Here is a 17,701-nt window from a genome sequence, read left to right as displayed (position 1 = left end):
GTCAAAGTCAGATATCTGCCAAAAAACAACACTGGTCTTGACATCACGCTCAGACGTTAGTCAGACGTTGAATATTGGTTGGAAGTCAAAGTCACAAATCTGGCAAAAAACAACACTGGTCTTGACATCACACTCAGACGTTAGTCAGACGTTGAATATTGGTTGGAAGTCAAAGTCACAAATCTGGCAAAAAACAACACTGGTCTTGACATCACACTCAGACGTTAGTCAGACGTTGAATATTGGTTGGAAGTCAAAGTTACAAATCTGGCAAAAAACAACACTGGTCTTGACATCACACTCAGACGTTAGTCAGACGTTGAATATTGGTTGGAAGTCAAAGTCACAAATCTGGCAAAAAACAACACTGGTCTTGACATCACACTCAGACGTTAGTCAGACGTTGGATTTTGGTTGGAAGTCAAAGTCAGATATCTACCAAAAAACAACACTGGTCTTTTGGTTACTTAGCACCACAAATTATAACCAAGAAGATATCAACATCTAATAATGTCTGAATTTCATGTTTTGCTGATGTTTACATTAACAAGCTTAGCAGACGTTTTTAGCAGGGTTTTACAACTAAATGTTGGTAGTTCACGTCGGATTTTGGATGCTGTGAGATGCAGGATGTCATCAATGTTTGGTTGTCATCAACTGACATCTCAACATTGCATTTTGGTCACCTGATGTCACAACGTACATTCAACAAGAAAACAACGTCTATTGACGTTGGTGGCCAGTTAGGAAGAATCAAGACCATACATAAAACATAGCCAAATAAAATATCATGTTTTACTGTGAGAATCATGAACATATTATTTGATCATTTTCAAGAGCATCAGTGTCTTTACACACACACACACACACACACACACACACACACACAGACAGAGAGAGAGAGAGAGAGAGAGAGAGAGAGAGAGAGAGGGAGAGAGAAGGAGACTGGGTAGTGCTTGCAAACGTCATGATCCAGGCTGGGAAGCTCAGCAATCCTGAGCGGAAACCCCTCCCGAATCCCAACTCCGGCAACCGAGCAAAAGACAAGAGGAATATCAAGGAATCAGGAAACACGGAGAAACTCCACAATACACACATTAACTAAGTTGGTAAAGTATTGCACTGCATACCCTTATTTAACCTGCTCTAAGCGCGTGTTAGCTGCCATAAACGGAGCACGAGCGAACTCGGACTGTGGTCCAACCTTTCCCAAATGGAAAGGCCACACAACATTAGCAGGATTGCTAGTTAGTTAGTTAGCCAGCGAGCTAGCTAATGTTAGCGAATCTGAGCAGAGAAAGATCAGGATTAAGCAAGTGTTTGAGCAAAAGCAGGCGGCTGCTCTGCTGTGGGGTGTGGGAGAGGTGTTAAGCAGGGCTGTTGGAGGTAGAGCTGGTTTACGGGACTCTCCGTGTCAGCGTGATTGTTTGCGTGCAGTGGGACTGAGCGGAGCAGGGCTTTGGGATATTGTCCGTCCGTCAATTTTCCTAAGTAAACTTCGCCGAGGGGATTGCCAGGATGGAGATATCTCGGTGGAATTAGCGGTAGGTTTACTGTATGCAAACGACAGCTGTTTTCCTCGTTTTTACCGCGTTATTGTTTCTGTTATTTTTACTGTTTGCTCCCCTCTTTTTACCATTAGGAACATATAGCGGCTACCTGAGGAGAGCCTATCCCAGCATTCACCGTGTGGGTGTTTGCTGCTATTTGGCTTAAATGTCGGGTTAAAACCTCATCTTGGTTTATAATAATGAAGGGAATGGGACTTCATAAGGTATATTAAGTTATTATTGTCTATATAAGATCACAAATTAGATTAGCACATTATCTACACTTTAAGGCTTGGACACGAGCTAAGGCTGTATAATACGTGAACATGGGGCTAGATTAGGCTGATGATGGTGCTCGTCTTGTTAATACAACCTTTGGGATATAGCTAGCTAGCTAGTTCCTAATATTTTACACACCTGACCTAAATACCTCTTACCCAGCTTGACTGCCCTTAATGGCAACTCTACAATAGGAGGAAAAGACACAGTAACTTTCAGTGGAAGTGTAACAGATGATTTGATGGCAGGTCATTGTGGAGCATTTCTGTTGATTTATTCATCGTAAAATTTGGACTCGATGTGAAGAAATGCCAGATTTCACTGTTGAAAATGGCAAAATGATGCTGCAGAATAGTCAGAAGACTGTATTTGTTGCCTAATATATTTGCAAGCTGTTTTTTACCTCGACCTTCTGACCTGCAGTACTGTTTACACACAACTTACAGCCTTATTATGCAAATATCCTTGCTGTCATGCAGAAACCTTAATTTGATCATTTGGTCATTTTGGAGCTTTTCCATTGGTCCATTTGTCGTGAACTTTTGACAGACTGTATATAACAAATTATGTCAAACAGTATAAAAAAAAAAAAGCAGCAAAGAATTGAGGTACAAGGTTTTTGCGAGACAGCGATGATCTTGTCCTTCTTGCCTGTTGTCTTTGTGCTGGAGTTACGGTTTATAGTAGGACTGGGCAATATGACAATATTTTTATTGAACGGTACACAATATGCTTTTGTGAGTATATCGTGGATATCGCCAGTGATTAAAGAACAATCATTAACTGCACAATTAATTACAATAAGTAAATTAATTGGACGGAGTGCAGCATATTTTGAGTAAAGCTCTCGGTACTCGGTATGGGAGTATTTGGATAGCAGCTGATGGATTCGACGCTGTTGGTGCATTTTGTCTATATGGCAAAATATTGCAATACATAACGTATATTGTAAAAAAAAAAAAGTCTTTAAATATTAAGATGTAACATTTTTACCATATCGCCCAGCTCTAGTTTATAGTGTCTGCACCAGAAATTTATTGCCGAAAAGTAGAGCTGGGTGATTATATGGAAAAATTTTATACCACGATATTTAAAGACATTTTTCACAATACATGTAATTACAGACTAAATACATCAGTATCAATTGATTCTTAAAAACTACTGTTCAGATACTCTCTCCTGCTGAGTACAGGGATTTTTATTCCACATCTGCTGCTCTTCATCTAAATAAACCAGTCTAATTACACTATCTGTTATGAAACATGCAGTTGATCAGTGTTTTTTAAGCATTAACAGTATCCTCGATATGTATCAAAGCATATTGTGTATCACGATAACAAAATTGATCGATACGATAAAATATTGTAATATTGCCCAGCTCTACCAAATAGTGTTTCATCATACTGTACAAACTCATATTGGTATGATGGCAAAAGGGTTGGATGGATTTTAAAGCAACGCTATGAAAAATAGGCTCCCCCTACCGTCAGGAAGTGTAACTCGTGCATTGATCGCCACTAAGGGACACGTTTTTCTGGACGAGCTGAGCACTACAGAACCATCTAGACGGACGCGGCATAGTAAGATTACAGACGTTTACACAAATGAGTCAGGTTACGCAGCGTTACACAGTTCGTCATCGTTCTTTGGCCTTCTTCACCAAAGTTACATAGTGCAGTCAGCAGTGAGCCGAGCCTGCAGTAGCAACGATACCTATAGCGCTATCCTCCTTAATACCAGTCAGTGGAGCAGCACAATGACGTTGAAGCTGTAATTTTAATGCAAAAATGCTACATCATTTTCCTTTAATCGAGCTGAGTCAAGTCAAGAGGCTGTGTATGTTCTTCAAAACTTATGCAAGTACACAGTGGCGCGAGATAACATCCCTTCAGGGCTGTGGTGCAACATAGGTAAAAAAAAAAAAATACTATGTATGTGGACACCTCATTTACTGAATGCCTTCAGCTGCTTTAAGTTGCACCCTTTGCTGACACAGATGTGCAAATGTGTGCACACATTTGCATGTCTAGTTCCTGTAGAGAAGTGTTGCCAATAAAATAGGACTCTCTGGAGCAGATAAACATGAACTAACAGGCACCATGCCTAATGCCAGGGAAGAGGGGTATAAATCCCTGCCCCCCTTTCCCCCCCTGCTGAATTATATCAGATTCTCGCAGCAAAGCCTTCCCTAGACAGTAGACAGTTACTCCAGCAATTGTTTAATACTGTTGATTTCAGAAGAAACAATGAATGAGCTGCTGTCCTAATACTTTTGTCCATTTAGTGTGTGTATAGTGTGTACTTTTAACTGTCGGGAACTGTAGTGAAACTTACCCTAATGTGCAAAACCTATTTAACATGACACTGTTTGCCTTCTCACGTACAGGCAGTTGTTGATAAATACAACTACTGAAAAGCTGACCGTGCAAAGCAGTGTCTCGTTGTTTTAAAGTAACCTAGTTTTTGTTCCCTCATTACAATAAATGTTGATGTTTCTTTTTCTGCGAACACACACACTTTTGTTCCATTCTGAACACGCCGGGGAATGTCCTAGTACTTAAAACACCAGAGACCTGAAGAAGGCTTTATTTACGTTGATTATTTGATGTCCAAGAGCACAGCACTTCCAGCGGCTGTTCCACCTACCGTAGCTGGTATGTAGCACACAGCAAATCCTTGTTGAGGTAAACTCCCACTGATGTGCTCCTAACCACCCTTACTGTGTAATGGGTAAGAGAGGATTATTAGCCGAATTTGAGAAGCTTGTGTGGTTTATTTGTACGGTGCACACAATGGGTAGTAAGGCCTGTAGTTCTTTGTGTGGCAGGTGTTGAATTATGTTTGAATAGCCTATGGATATATTACACCTGTTTTTGACTCAACAGAAGTGATTACATGGCTAGCAACGTTTTGGTAGATGTTGATTATATTGTTGTTTATAAGAGATCCTGTGTTTGGACTTTTCTTTATACGCTGATAAGCCATTACAGGGCCTGTGTGGAGTGATTAACGTTGATTATCTCATTACAGTTTCATCTGTCAATATATCAGGCAGCAAGGGAACAGTCGGTTCTTAATGACTGTGTTAAAAGTGGGGAAAAATGGGCATGCATAAGAATCGAAGACACTTTGACAAGAGCCAAATTGTGAGAGCTAGACAACTGGGCCGGAACATCTCCTAAACATCAAGCAGGGTTTGAGCTGTTTTTCTGGTATGCAGTGGTTAGTACGTCCAGAAGTGGACCAAGAAAGGACAGGGTCATTGGCACCCATGGCTGAAGAGTTGCTGTAGTATAAAAGTTAATGGTAGCTGCTAGAGAAAGCTTTCAGAACTTGTTGTGTATGAGGCTGTGTAAATGCAGACTTGCCCATGCTAACCCCTGTCCACCACTGAAAGTGTCTACAATGGGTAAGTGAGCATCAGAGCTGGGCCATGGAGCAATGGAATGAGGTGGCTGATGAATAACATTTTTATTTTTCATCATGTGGACCACCAGCTGTGTGAAGCTGCAGAAGAGATGGGACCAAGGCAAGCCAGCAGACGTAATGTGATGCTCTGGGCAATGTTCCTGATAATCCTGACCATCTATCTGAACATTGTTTCACACCAAGTGCATCCCTTCATGTACAACGGTTTCAACGGTATGGCAGTGTCCTCTTTCAGAAGCATAATGCTCCCTGTCACACTGCAGAAATTGTTCAGGAACAGTTTGAGAAACACAACGAGGAGTTCGGAGTGTTGACTTCAATCAGGTGTCTGTAGGTTGTGTTGGACAGACTGTCTGTTTCATGGAGACCCTGTTTCACAAGTTGCAGGACTTAATTGATCTACTAACGTCTTGGTGTCTGATACCACCCACACCTTCAGAGTTCATGTTTCAATGGTCCAGAGCAATGTTTTGACCGCACAAGAGGGACCTACACAATGTAATCAGGTTTGGGGTATCCTTAAAAGTGATGTGCGTAGCCATAAACCTTTTTCTTTTCTTTTTTTTAATAATTTTATTGTATAATCCAGAGTTGTCTTCATCAAGTTTCTGAAAACTTTGCCTTTGGCGAATATTGTCTGGCATAGCCTACTTTTAGTCGTTTGGGCTTCTTAAGTTTCAACTGTGTTGTTGATCAAGTATTAGAACTGTCCTGTTATCTAGACATCTACCACTGAAGGAAGTCTGAGGTTACTCAGTCAGGTGTCACTTTTGTTTTACCATTGGTACTTCCCATTTTTCTGTTTTAGGTTACAGGGTACGGTAGGTGGTTGTACATGAGGTTTAAAAATGTGGCTCATGCAAGAGAAGAAAAACAGGAAGTACTTTCTTTTTATGGTAGCTAGTTGGGTTCAAAATTAATAGAGTTGTATAGTTAGTTGTTTGTGTGGATGCCGGCGTATTTTTTTTATTTAATTAATTGTTTTTGTTCATATGTATTTTTCTCATTGTTGGTGTGTAAATGTATGTTTTTGTGTTGCGTATATGTAACCAGAGAAGAGTAGGAGAGCGCTCATTCATAATTCACAGAATATTTATGGAACTGTCAGACAAAGCACAGGCAAGCACAGTGTTTGGGCTCAAAGGCCTTCCTCAGCAGCATGACAAAATGGCCACATACCCTCTAAATAATCCTTGTAATTCTATAAACCCACCCACTTATGACTTCATTGTCATGAGTCACCCTTATCAGAAGTACCAGTTGTATTGTTTTTCGGATTCAGCACCTTAAAAGCTCTTTACTAGGAGGGTAGCTTGGCTGTGTTTTGCTTATTCTGTTTGACATCACTTTCGCACAAAAACCTTCATATCCATTCGGGTCTCTGTTCTTTACACTTTGTCAAAATTTCTTGATGAATGGGCAGATAGAAAAGCTATTGGAGTAAAATCTTTTTACTTTGACTTCCATTGAAAGTTTTTTTCTTTTCCCTGTAAAGTTGCCATTTTGGAGATACAAGGGTTTTGTGTTCTCCATTCAGGCAGGGAATCAAGACAAATCATCATGACGAAATCCTATTAAGACTTCTTGGGAGAAGAAGTCTTATGGTCTGGGTATCATGGGTCCTGATTTCCCTGCCTTGTAGCTGGCATTCTTTGTTTGCTAATCATGAAATGAATTTGGTTTATGGCCAGTCGCTAGTGGTCCAAAGGTTCTTGTGAGCAGGTTTTTTTTGTTTGTTTTTGTTTTTGAAGAGCTGTAATTGTATGAGCTTAGGCTTCTTCTGCTCTGCATGAGGCAGATGAGCAGAAGGTATGGATGGTTAATAAGCTTTTTAGGGCTTTATTGGGAGTTTAAGCTCACTGGTGTTCAGAGTGATTAAACAGTCTGCAGCATTGGTCCAGGTCTTTCCACTATGAGCTCCTTTATAACTTCAAATAGGGATTTGTTTTAAGACGAACCTAGCTGAGAAGATTCACATTGGAAGGCTTTGTTTTTCTTTACTACACTGATTCATTCTAGGCTTGCTTGCAGATAGTGGAAACAGCCCATGCGTTGCCCTGATGGCCACTTCCTGAGTGGAGTCTGTTGGTGACTTTTTTTTCTTTCTTTTTTTTTAATTGCCTTTACCTCTATTCTCACTTTGTGTAAGGAAAATCTTTTTCCGCTGCATAAAAGCCGCTGCTTAAGAAACACAAGTAACAGGTTTCTGGTCATCTAATAGAAAGTGCATCCTTGGTAAAGCTTCTGATCTCACAATTCATGGCATGTTAACATATTAATACCTGTAGATCCTACAACTGTTTGAGAACACCAAAAATGAACACAGATAGGACTAATATATCATTTCAAAATAAATCGTTCAGCTTGTTTTTTCTTTTCTGATGTAAACAGACACGAGAACCCACTCTTTTACATGGCTCCACCTATTGAGTCTGTAGCAGTTAGCCCTGCCCATTCGTGTTGCAGCTCTCAGGACTGTTTTAGCTTTTTGAGACACAATAGCCAGGTAGAGCAGCTCGTGAGATAATAAGACATTAGAAAATGAAAAGTTTTGTGTAAAATAAATAAATAAATTGATTAAATAATGACCATTTTTGGAGCATGCACAACATTAAATGAACCTTATATGGGGAGGGGGCAACAAGAAAATTGTGGAATATGTGCTTTTTTTTAGTGTAAATGGATCTGCAAGCTGTCTTTCCTCATTAGCTTCATTATTTCTATCTATTTGATGTTATGCAAACTGGCAGCATTTACAATGATTTATTGATTAAAGTATCAATTTAACACACAACTATCTCTCCAGCAGAGCAAGAAATGCAGACCTGAAGGCTGTACCCTGGTGAGAGATAGACAAACCGCTTGCCTTGCACCAAGATGGGGTTTGGCCAGGACTTGCGGAACTCCCACGAGGGCCTGATTAAGCTACAAGACTGGGAGCTGAAGCTGCTGGAGACAGTGAAGCGCTTTATGACACTTCGTGTGAAGAGTGACAAGGAGTATGCCTCGCTTCTGCTCAACATCAGCCAGCAGGTGGACAAGCATGACAACTCTTCCCAGATCCATTACATCAGCACTGTGTCCAAGGTAACTGGCTTTTTGTCCATGGTATTGCTTAACCTCCTGATATGTTGTAGGTCAGATTGACCAGTTTTAAAGTAAAAAAATACAGGAGTTATTTATTTAATTTAATAAAATGTAATAAAATCCCTCTCCCAAATGTTTGTATTACACACACTGTTGGGCTCATATAGAAATTTAAATAGAAGCTATAAATATAAAAGTTTTAAAAATTTGCACCGAAAGTGATTTTTCACTCGGACTCTCTGCCATTAAAAACATGCACAAAAAAGCAACAAGAAGTCATCATAAGTAAATTCATCATAAATAAACCACGGGTGTACACGGGTTGTAATATTTCATTCAAGATTTTTACCAGCATTCTGTAGACCTTAGGGATACTAATGGAAAGGGTACAAAAATGTCACAGTTCAATTCACTCTGTGGTTTGGAGGTCACTGTTTGGGACGAATTGAATATAACAAGAAAAAGCAACAAAACTTTCCATAAAACCTAAATTTCTTCCCATTTATTTTGAACAGCCAGTTTGTTTCATTAACTGTTGTATTGTTCCCCCTCAGATAGTTTTGTGTAGTGTGTAAATGTTAGCATGTTCGATCCGTTCCCACAGACATATCACAGAACTGTCAAACAAAATTCAAAAGTATTTAGGGTAGTTATGCTTCAAACATCTTCAAGAATTTCCTTAACTTTCCTTAACTAAGAATAAATTCTTAAATATTCTTAAATATTTTCTGAACCTTGCAGGAGGCTCAATCTTGTCGTAGACTAATAGTTCAGTTTCTCTTATCATTTTAAATAGGTACTAGAATTGCTGCAATTAAAGTATAATTTAACAAGATTAAAAGTGAAAATGGACCTTATTTACCAACTTTACATTCTTAAGAGGAAATTTCTCTATAAAACTTCTCTATATGCAGTTTTTGAAGATTCTGAAATCTACCGTTGTTGTTCAGTTATGAGGACAATGGGATTGATCATTATAAGAACAGAGCTGTTAACAGTTTGCAATTTGAAAACACGTCATGAATCTGACATAGACTTTTTATTAGGACTTCTCTCAAGAACAAATATAAGAAAATTCTTAGGAAGATATTGATGCATGAGGCCCATGGTTCTTATAGTATTAATAGTGTCTACATAAGAAAAAGAAAATGGCCACAGTTCTTTTTCCAACCTTTTTCCTGTGTGCTGTTTCCTCCTTTATTGCTTCTAGTTCTTGTTTACAGTGATGATAATTATTATTTATTTTTTTAAAATAGATTATTTCTCATTTTACCCCATTTTCTACCCAATTTGAAAGGCCAATTAGCCAATCCCTGTTCATCTGAACTCCCTTTGTCAGTAGCAATGCCCCCAGAAGAGACTGAGCATGTCTTCGCTGACACGTGAGGCCAGCTACCGCCTCATTCCGCTAATACAGCATCACTGCGCTTCCAGCACACTCGGAGGAAAGCACGGCTCCCCAGCTCTGATACAACAGCTAACAGACACCTGTGCTATCCAGCATAGCCAACAGAAAGTGATGTGGAGAAGAAGTGCCATCAACCCACCCCTAAAGAGCAGGCCAGTTGTGCTCAGACTCCGGCTGCCAGTGGGAAGCAGCATGACCTATATTTACATTGAAGGCATTGAGCTCTTATCCAGAGCGACTTACGAAAGTACTTCACTGTTAACTCCCGTAGCAAGTTTGTATAGACCAGGATCCAAAGATACCTCTAAGCCTAGATACTATTAAACACAAAAGCCAACATGGAGACCATAATACTCAACACTACACTTTTCCTAGGTACTCTCGGAAGAGGTGGGTTTTAAGACCTGGAATTTAAATTGGCGATCCTTAGATCATGTATTTATGATAAGCTGTAAAATGAAGAGAAAGACATCCTAAAAAATAAGTTTGAGAACTTCTAACGTTTTTCGGAGACTTGCATTTAAGAAAATTATGAACATCTTTTGTGAATCTGGCCCCAAAATGTCTGTGCATACTTGGTGCTTATTTTTAGTTGTTTCACTTTTCATCAGGAAAACATCAGGAGATAAAGAATAAAGAACGACAAGAACTGAAAGTATGCAAGCTATTCTCTCTATATGTTTCCAAAAGAGATAGAGAGACAGAGAGAGAGGAGGATGAGGGGGTAGAGGGGAGCAAAACATTGTAAATGTTAAAAACAAGTTTTGCTTTACAAAGTCCTTCATGAAATAATCGCAGAACTTGCTCTTACTTTCTTTCTTACATTTACATTCATGGCATTTAGCTAATGCTCTTATCCAGAGCGACTTACAAGGTTACTTATATTACAGAGGCGGGCCATTGTAGTGTTGGGAGTCTTGCCCAAGGACTCTTATTGTTGTAGCGCTGCATAGTCATCCAGACCAGGAATCGAACCCTGGTCTCCCACATGTTGTGGTAGCTCACTGGCAGGTAGTGGTGTTCTCTGTTGCACCACACCAACCACTTTCTTTCCTCATATCATTCATTAGCTTGTTCATTTTGGAAACTCATCCCTATGCAGTCATCAGAACACTTTTTACTGAATTTAAGAGGACATATTGTAGGTACGCTCTGTGTCAGAAGCCATTATGTTGATTTGATGCCGTTTTCTCTCGCGCTCAGTCATGGGCTCACATGGTACAGCAGACAGAGCAGCTGAGTAAGATCATGAAGACTCATGCTGAGGAGCTGAACTCTGGCCCACTGCATCGCCTTACTATGATGATCAAAGACAAGCAGCAGGTGAAGAGGAGTTACCAGAGCATCCACCAGCAGATCGAGTTTGAGTTGAACAAGGCAAGTCCAACACCAACCTTAAATTTTATCCAGTTTTCAGTTTTTCAAACCATGTATACTTAATTCACTACCATTGATTAGATCTAATAAGTTTTGTTGGTTCCAGGTTACAAAAACTGACCTTGAAAAGCTGAAGAGTATCTACAGGCAGTTAAGTAAGGATGCTCATAGTGCCAAAGAGAAATACAAGGAGGCAGTGGTAAAAGGTAATAGCACTGTGGTCTGTTCTACGTCAGCCTTAGAGCTGAATTGTATTCCCTTTATTCACGCATTAAAAGAGTTGTACAGTGTTTTTCAGCCTAATTCTTTTCCTGCTGCATCTGTAACGCACCACAGATGACCACAGACAATAATTAAGTAACCAGTTTAGTTTTTTGCTGCGTTGCATAAGTGTTAAAAGTAAAAGTATATACTCCAATGTGTTGGTTCAGGTTATACAGTCACATACACATTTTTTTTACATGGTCAGTAAAACCCCCCAAAAGTGTTCATGGTCATTTTATTTAGTTATTTATTACATTTTATAGTGTTGCAGTTTAAAATTGATATGACTTCATTTAAAAATGAAGATTATTAATCAAATCAAGGTCTGGACTTTAACTGTGCCGCTCAAAAACATTCAGGTTCTTAATATTAAGTATAACAGGGTCATTATCCTGTTGAATGGTGGATTTCCATTCTTGTCTTTTGCAGATTGTGCAGACTCCATCTTGCCCATAACCCTATAATAATGCTACCCATAATGCTACCACCACCATGCTTTACTGTGGGTATGGTGTTCTCAGGGTCATTTAGCCTTGCTTGTTGGCACCATGCTCCAACTCCATACAGAAGTTCAGCTGACTTTTTGTGAAATGCTCCAATATGTTTGACAACACGGTCCATTAGCCTAATGGCTGCTTTTCTTACTAATCGACTCCTTATCTTGTCAGTAAGATTTAATAGATAGCCTTCTCTATTTGGAGTCAAATTGTGGCATTCAACAAATGAAGTGACTTTCAATGGCACAAAAACTAATTTAGGAGGTGAACAGAAACGGGGGAATTTTATTATTTTCCTGTTATAATGTTCAGGAACCAAAACAGCCACAATTAATTTGACCTGATCATGTTTATTTTTTGTAATTAATTTATTTTTATTTGATCATTGTGTGTTTTTAAGGACATATGTAAAGTACTTCTGTTCTTATTGGCTGCTCTGTATTGAGGTCTCATTCAATAAGCAGTCCAGTCTGAAACGCTTCTTACAACATGGGAATGGTTGGAGCTAAATATTTTATAGGCATGTGTATGTAGAGTATGTCAATTTAGACGGTGGTGCCTTCCATGCTTTTGCGGGGAGTACAAGATGTATTATTTTAAGTAAGGAAATGTAGTTTTTTTCATGATATGAACTCTGTATAAAATATGTTTTGATTCGACCGAGCTACACATATTGGTTTGATTCATTTTTTTTAAAATGGCGATGTTCTGAAACTGATCATTAGCAATACAAAACTAGATGGGATTTTTAGTCATTGACGGTGAAAGCCAGCCCACTTAAACACACAGTAGGTGGTTTAATTTTTTTGACAATGTATCATAATTGTTATACCATTAGCCACTAGATGTTTTCATTTCATAGGACCAACACTCACTGGTGCAGCCGGGTAGAATTTTGAAAGAATCCTATTACAACTGGAAGTGATTGTGCTCATTCAGTACAACTGATTCTGCAGCCAGTTTGGAGACTGCTGGAGATTGCTGTGTACTTGGGTTTATGCACCTGAGAGCATTGAGTGTCACTGATATAGTTTCACTTACTATTTAGAAGGATTGTCCACATACTTTTGGCCATGTAGTATGTTTTAGTACTAATTATTCTGTGCTGATCACTAGAACAGTATAGATTCAACACACAGATCAGGCTTGACAGGTTGATAAAGTCCCTACCAGTGAGAATATCTTGTTCGTAGGTTCGTCAGCCTCTCTGTCATCAGGTTAGAGAGTAAATAGACATTAGCCAGACATCACAGCATCTCCCCGCCTTTCTGAATGTGTTTAAGTGGGTTCTTTTTCACATACCAGACTTCAAATACCAAAGCAGATGTTCAGGATACGGTCAAACAGTCATTAACCTGTCTGTCTTCTCTTTAGGCAAAGAGCCTGAGAAGGCACGTGAACGCTACGACAAAGCCACCATGAAACTGCACAACCTACACAACCAGTATGTGCTGGCGGTGCGCAGCGCACAGCTACACCAGGAGCACTACCATGAGAGTGCGCTGCCTCTGCTGCTGGACTCGCTGCAGAAGATGCAGGAGGAGATGATCAGTGCTCTGTGAGTCTCATACACCAGGCAAAATGTCAAAATGACAATAATAAGAAATTATTTTACATAACACTTCCCAGCTATGCTTGGTTAGTAGAATGTTTTCTGAACATTATAACTTTTGTTTTTTTTGGACAGTCAATCGGTCAGGTTTTCTGGATTGTTGATTTATTTTTAAAATTCTCACAAGTGAATATGGGATTTTCACATTTGGTTGGCAAATTTTTGTTTTTGGAATGTTGCTTAAAACATTATTTCCGTAATGTTAGTGTTTCTAACTGGGAATGTTGGGTCAGAAACAGTTCTGCCCTCATAATCTGATTGGTTGAGAAACATTCTAACAGCCTTTTCACACTAAAACTGTATCAAAACTGACGCATTGGCAGCATTTGAAAAGGTAAAGCTAAACCTGATACTTAGTTGTATACCTCCACTTAGTTGGTCCTTTGTGTTTAGTGGACTATGAGCCTGCTGTTTTCAGCCTGCAAACAGCATCTTCCTTGAAACCATAAAAGCAATGAGATGTGAAGGAGGAGACTAAACAATGCAACATGTATCAATTTCAGCCACAAATGAGAGAACCATTGGCATGTAATGCATGTAAAATAAAGCATATGCCTTTTGTAGCCTATTGTGTTGATGCAGGCTAGGTTTCATGTTAACATTATGCTGTTTGCTGATCGTTCTGAGCATTTTCTGTTAGCTGAGTTTTTACTCCTAAAATTAAAAGTAAAATGTCTTTAATAATAATAAAACAGTAGAATCCAGTAGAGAAAAAACATATATAAAAGTAATAAAACTTTCAATCATGTATTTAACTTAATTCTAAAAACAAAAGGATCTGTTTAAATAGGACTACCAAATTAGTTTAGTAAATTTTTACTGTTTTGTATAATAGAAACTGGGGAGTACCTGATGAATACTAACACACTCTTAAGAATAAAGAGCTCACAGAGGGTTTTTTGAGTAATGAAGCATCCATCCATCCATCCATCCATCCATTCGAATGCGTTAGAAAACAGTGGATTTTAAGAATCTCTTGCAAGGCTGTTTTATAAGTCAGGATTTCTTTTGCTGAAAATTGGACATCATCCAAACATCATTGGACAGTCTTAAATTCAAGTTTTTCCTAAAAGCTAGTTTTTGCTTGACCATTGGAGGGCAGTGCACCTTTGTTGTTGTACTATAACTGACTGCTATGTTGGACACCTAATTTAAGTCTGGACATCTAATTCCTGTACCCCTGGTACAGTACAGAGACCCTTGTGTTTAAGCTGCAACAAGATTACCAGAGCACAACAGACTTCTGTGTGGGTGATTTTATATTAAGCTGTTTTTTTAATCACAGAGTTCTAAGTAATCTGAAGTTAATCCGTAAGAACAAAACAATAAAATGACTGTTATAGAGGTAAGTGTCCCTTAAGTGACACAAGGCCTTTTAGGGACTGTGAGAGTACAGATTAATAGAGCTGTGCTGTCTGTTGATAACTGTGTCTTGTAATGTCTTTATTTATGTTCCAGCTTGACTGACTAGTAAAGTGATTCAGATACTACTAGATACTTAAAATGGTGGAGTAAAATACATATATCATTTCATATACATAATGTTATAGACTGAAGCGGATATCTGTTTGTATAAAATACTATAAAAATGTGTACAGCTGTCCATTCCATGGAGCCAAGTGTGATTTGTCCACAGTGGAGTAAAAGTGAATTACACTCCACAACTCTAGGAGGATCCCAGTTGTGAATAGCAATTCTCGCTTAACACTGCTGTAAAATAGTGCTAAAACGGGATTGGACTTGGATTAGTCTTAATTCAGTCAATACCTAATCCTTTAAAATATGCCTACCACCTGTGCATACCATAATTAGATATTTAGCTCACCTTAGATTGCATTGGTTTACAGAAAACTTAATTTGTATAAATCTTGGTTATATGTTTGGTTAATTTGAAGAAGACCATGTTCAGATTTATTTAGCACAACCATAAAAATACCAACCATCCTAAAACGAACCAGGTAGCATCAGCCTTTTGTATTCTGTTTTGTGAAGAAGAAATCTGAAGTGTCTCTTTCTCTCTTCCAGGAAAGGGATTCTGGAGGAGTACAGTGAAATCACCAGCCTCCTGACTGATGAAATAGTGAAGGTCCACAAAGAAATACACACCTCTGTTGACCAAATTGATCCTACATCTGAATATGATAACTTCATTGAAGTGCATGGGTAAGTAAAAAGGATCTGTAGAAATTAGGGGTGCAAAAGTAGAAAGAAACCACGGTTGGAACATCATGGCTCAGAACAACGGGGGGAAAAAAACAAAAATCATAACATCAAACAGCTTGATCTAATTTTATATTGCTAACTTGCTAACTGCCTACAACTTAAGGCAGGTGTTTCCAAAACCATTCATGCCAAGATTCACCTGTATCCTGTTCTTTTATTAAACAATAAATTATGAAATAATTTAAAAATGACGCTTCCTCACAACCCAGTAGTTCCCACGCTACTTCTTTTAAGGGTGTGTTTATACTTATCTTATATTGTAGTACTGGTTTGCTTTGCATGCATATGGACATATTTGCAATGGAACGAAAATGGGGCGCAAGGGGGCGGTGGGGGGTGCAGTATTAAACAACTATTTTAATAATAGACACATGCTTATATGTTAACCTTACCACGCACGTTAAAGCTGTAAAATTCAATGTTATTGTCGCTGCATCCCAACTCTCGCACGTTTTTATTTTATTGAGTGGCAGGTTTTGAAACGCTGTGTAGAATTGTTTTAGTGTGTGGTTTGGGACACAGCCCAGTCCAGAGGGTTGATGTTTGATTTTGTGGGCAGGAGTGAACCCGTGCCCATGTACAACTCTGCGCTTGGTTCGTTTAGATGCTTTTGGATTGTTTGTGTTCTTACTTCAGAAACGGACCGAGGCCCACCAGCTCAGGAGCTCTCTGCCTTCTTGTTTGGTTTGCACTTGCTCTAACGAGCCGCACTAACAGCGCAATCGCACCATATTTCGTTTTACGGACCAAAGCTAACAAGTATAAACTTAAACTTCTTAAAAAAAAACAAAAACAAAAAAAAAACGTACGGCTTCATCAACGTGCCTACAGGCTGTGCATACCACAAATTCTCAGTACAGCTACGGGCACCAAACTGTGATGTCAACAAATCCTTACAAATATTTTTATTTATTTTTTCTTACTTTCTAGGTCACCTGAAAGCAAAGAACCAAATGTAGAATTTGACGTTTCACTATTAGATGAGACGGAGAATCTTCAAGCCAACGAGATCCTATGGAACAATTTGACTGCAGACAGTTTACAAGCACTGTGAGTTCAAAAATCCCTTTCTCCTCAATAGTCATTAGTAGTAGTGGTAGTAGTAGTAGTAGTAGTAGTGGTGGTGGTGATCATGTTAATGGCTAAAATAAATGATTAAAAGTTATAAGAAAGAACAGCAGAGTGAAAATGGACTGGTTAGCTATGTTGTAATAGAATGTATTAATAGCACAATAACAGCAATTACAGTACGTAACCCTTACCAACTCATGTTATATTACTGATCTCTGGTTGATTTAAGCATTATTTAGAGGATTTTCAACTGATCTGTTCTCAGGCTAAAGTCTACGGCTGAAGAGCTTCTGCTGACCCAGCAGAGTCTACGCAGTAAAGAGGACCTCATGGTAGACCTGCAGAGCAAAATTGAGGATTCTGCCAAAAACTGTGAAAAGAAGTCTGAGTACGTAGAGTCTTAATTTCTCACCTGTGGTTTTCGAGTTTGCTCAAAACTTGTTTTATTGACCTGACTTTGTACTGAATTGCAGTTACTTATGGAATCTGAAAAAAAAATATCATTGTGCTGTTGCGAGGGAGGCCTTGCCTAGGCTAGTTTTTTAACATCTCTAAGCCCGTATACACCTTTTTTATTTTGTTTTTATTTTATTTTTTATTTTATAAATTTTTAATGATTGTTTCACGTTTGGATTTCACTTTCTGCATGAAACGCTGAGTGTAAACACACCCAGGATCAGTTTGCAAAGCTCATCTACGCTCAAAAGAAGTGAAAACTGAATACTTTTTCTGTATTCGGACACTGTTAGGCAAACATAATTACTTCGGCTGAAAATCTGGGTTCCCACATGGCCTAGAAAGTGGCATGTAAATTTCTAAACCTGTAAATTTAGCAACTATGTTTTTCCAACATGGAAACTCTTGAAATGAATCTCACTTTTGTTCCAGAATGTCATGGACATAT

The 17,701-nt window shown here is 38.8% G+C and overlaps 1 protein-coding gene across 4 annotated transcripts in view; it reads left to right on the top strand.

Moving 5' to 3' along the window:
* The first annotated feature begins 979 nt into the window (after positions 1–979).
* The window catches only part of fer (fer (fps/fes related) tyrosine kinase), a 30,368-nt gene continuing 13,646 nt past the window's right edge, over positions 980–17,701 (top strand). Inside the window, exons 1-8 of one of the 4 annotated variants that reach the window (XM_072672724.1) lie at positions 980–1,105; positions 8,068–8,345; positions 10,957–11,130; positions 11,237–11,336; positions 13,266–13,449; positions 15,529–15,666; positions 16,657–16,776; positions 17,063–17,185. In XM_072672724.1, the coding sequence (XP_072528825.1) occupies positions 8,136–8,345; positions 10,957–11,130; positions 11,237–11,336; positions 13,266–13,449; positions 15,529–15,666; positions 16,657–16,776; positions 17,063–17,185 (1,049 nt within the window). In that variant the 5' untranslated portion in view covers positions 980–1,105; positions 8,068–8,135. Of the gene's footprint in view, positions 1,110–8,064; positions 8,346–10,956; positions 11,131–11,236; positions 11,337–13,265; positions 13,450–15,528; positions 15,667–16,656; positions 16,777–17,062; positions 17,186–17,701 lie in introns of all 4 variants that reach the window. The other 3 variants (XM_072672731.1, XM_072672706.1, XM_072672714.1) reach the window with 3 other exon arrangements.

This window comes from Salminus brasiliensis, chromosome 1, assembly GCF_030463535.1.
Source record: "Salminus brasiliensis chromosome 1, fSalBra1.hap2, whole genome shotgun sequence".
NCBI classification, from domain to species: domain Eukaryota; kingdom Metazoa; phylum Chordata; class Actinopteri; order Characiformes; family Bryconidae; genus Salminus; species Salminus brasiliensis.
This window is presented reverse-complemented; position numbering and strand designations above follow the sequence as displayed.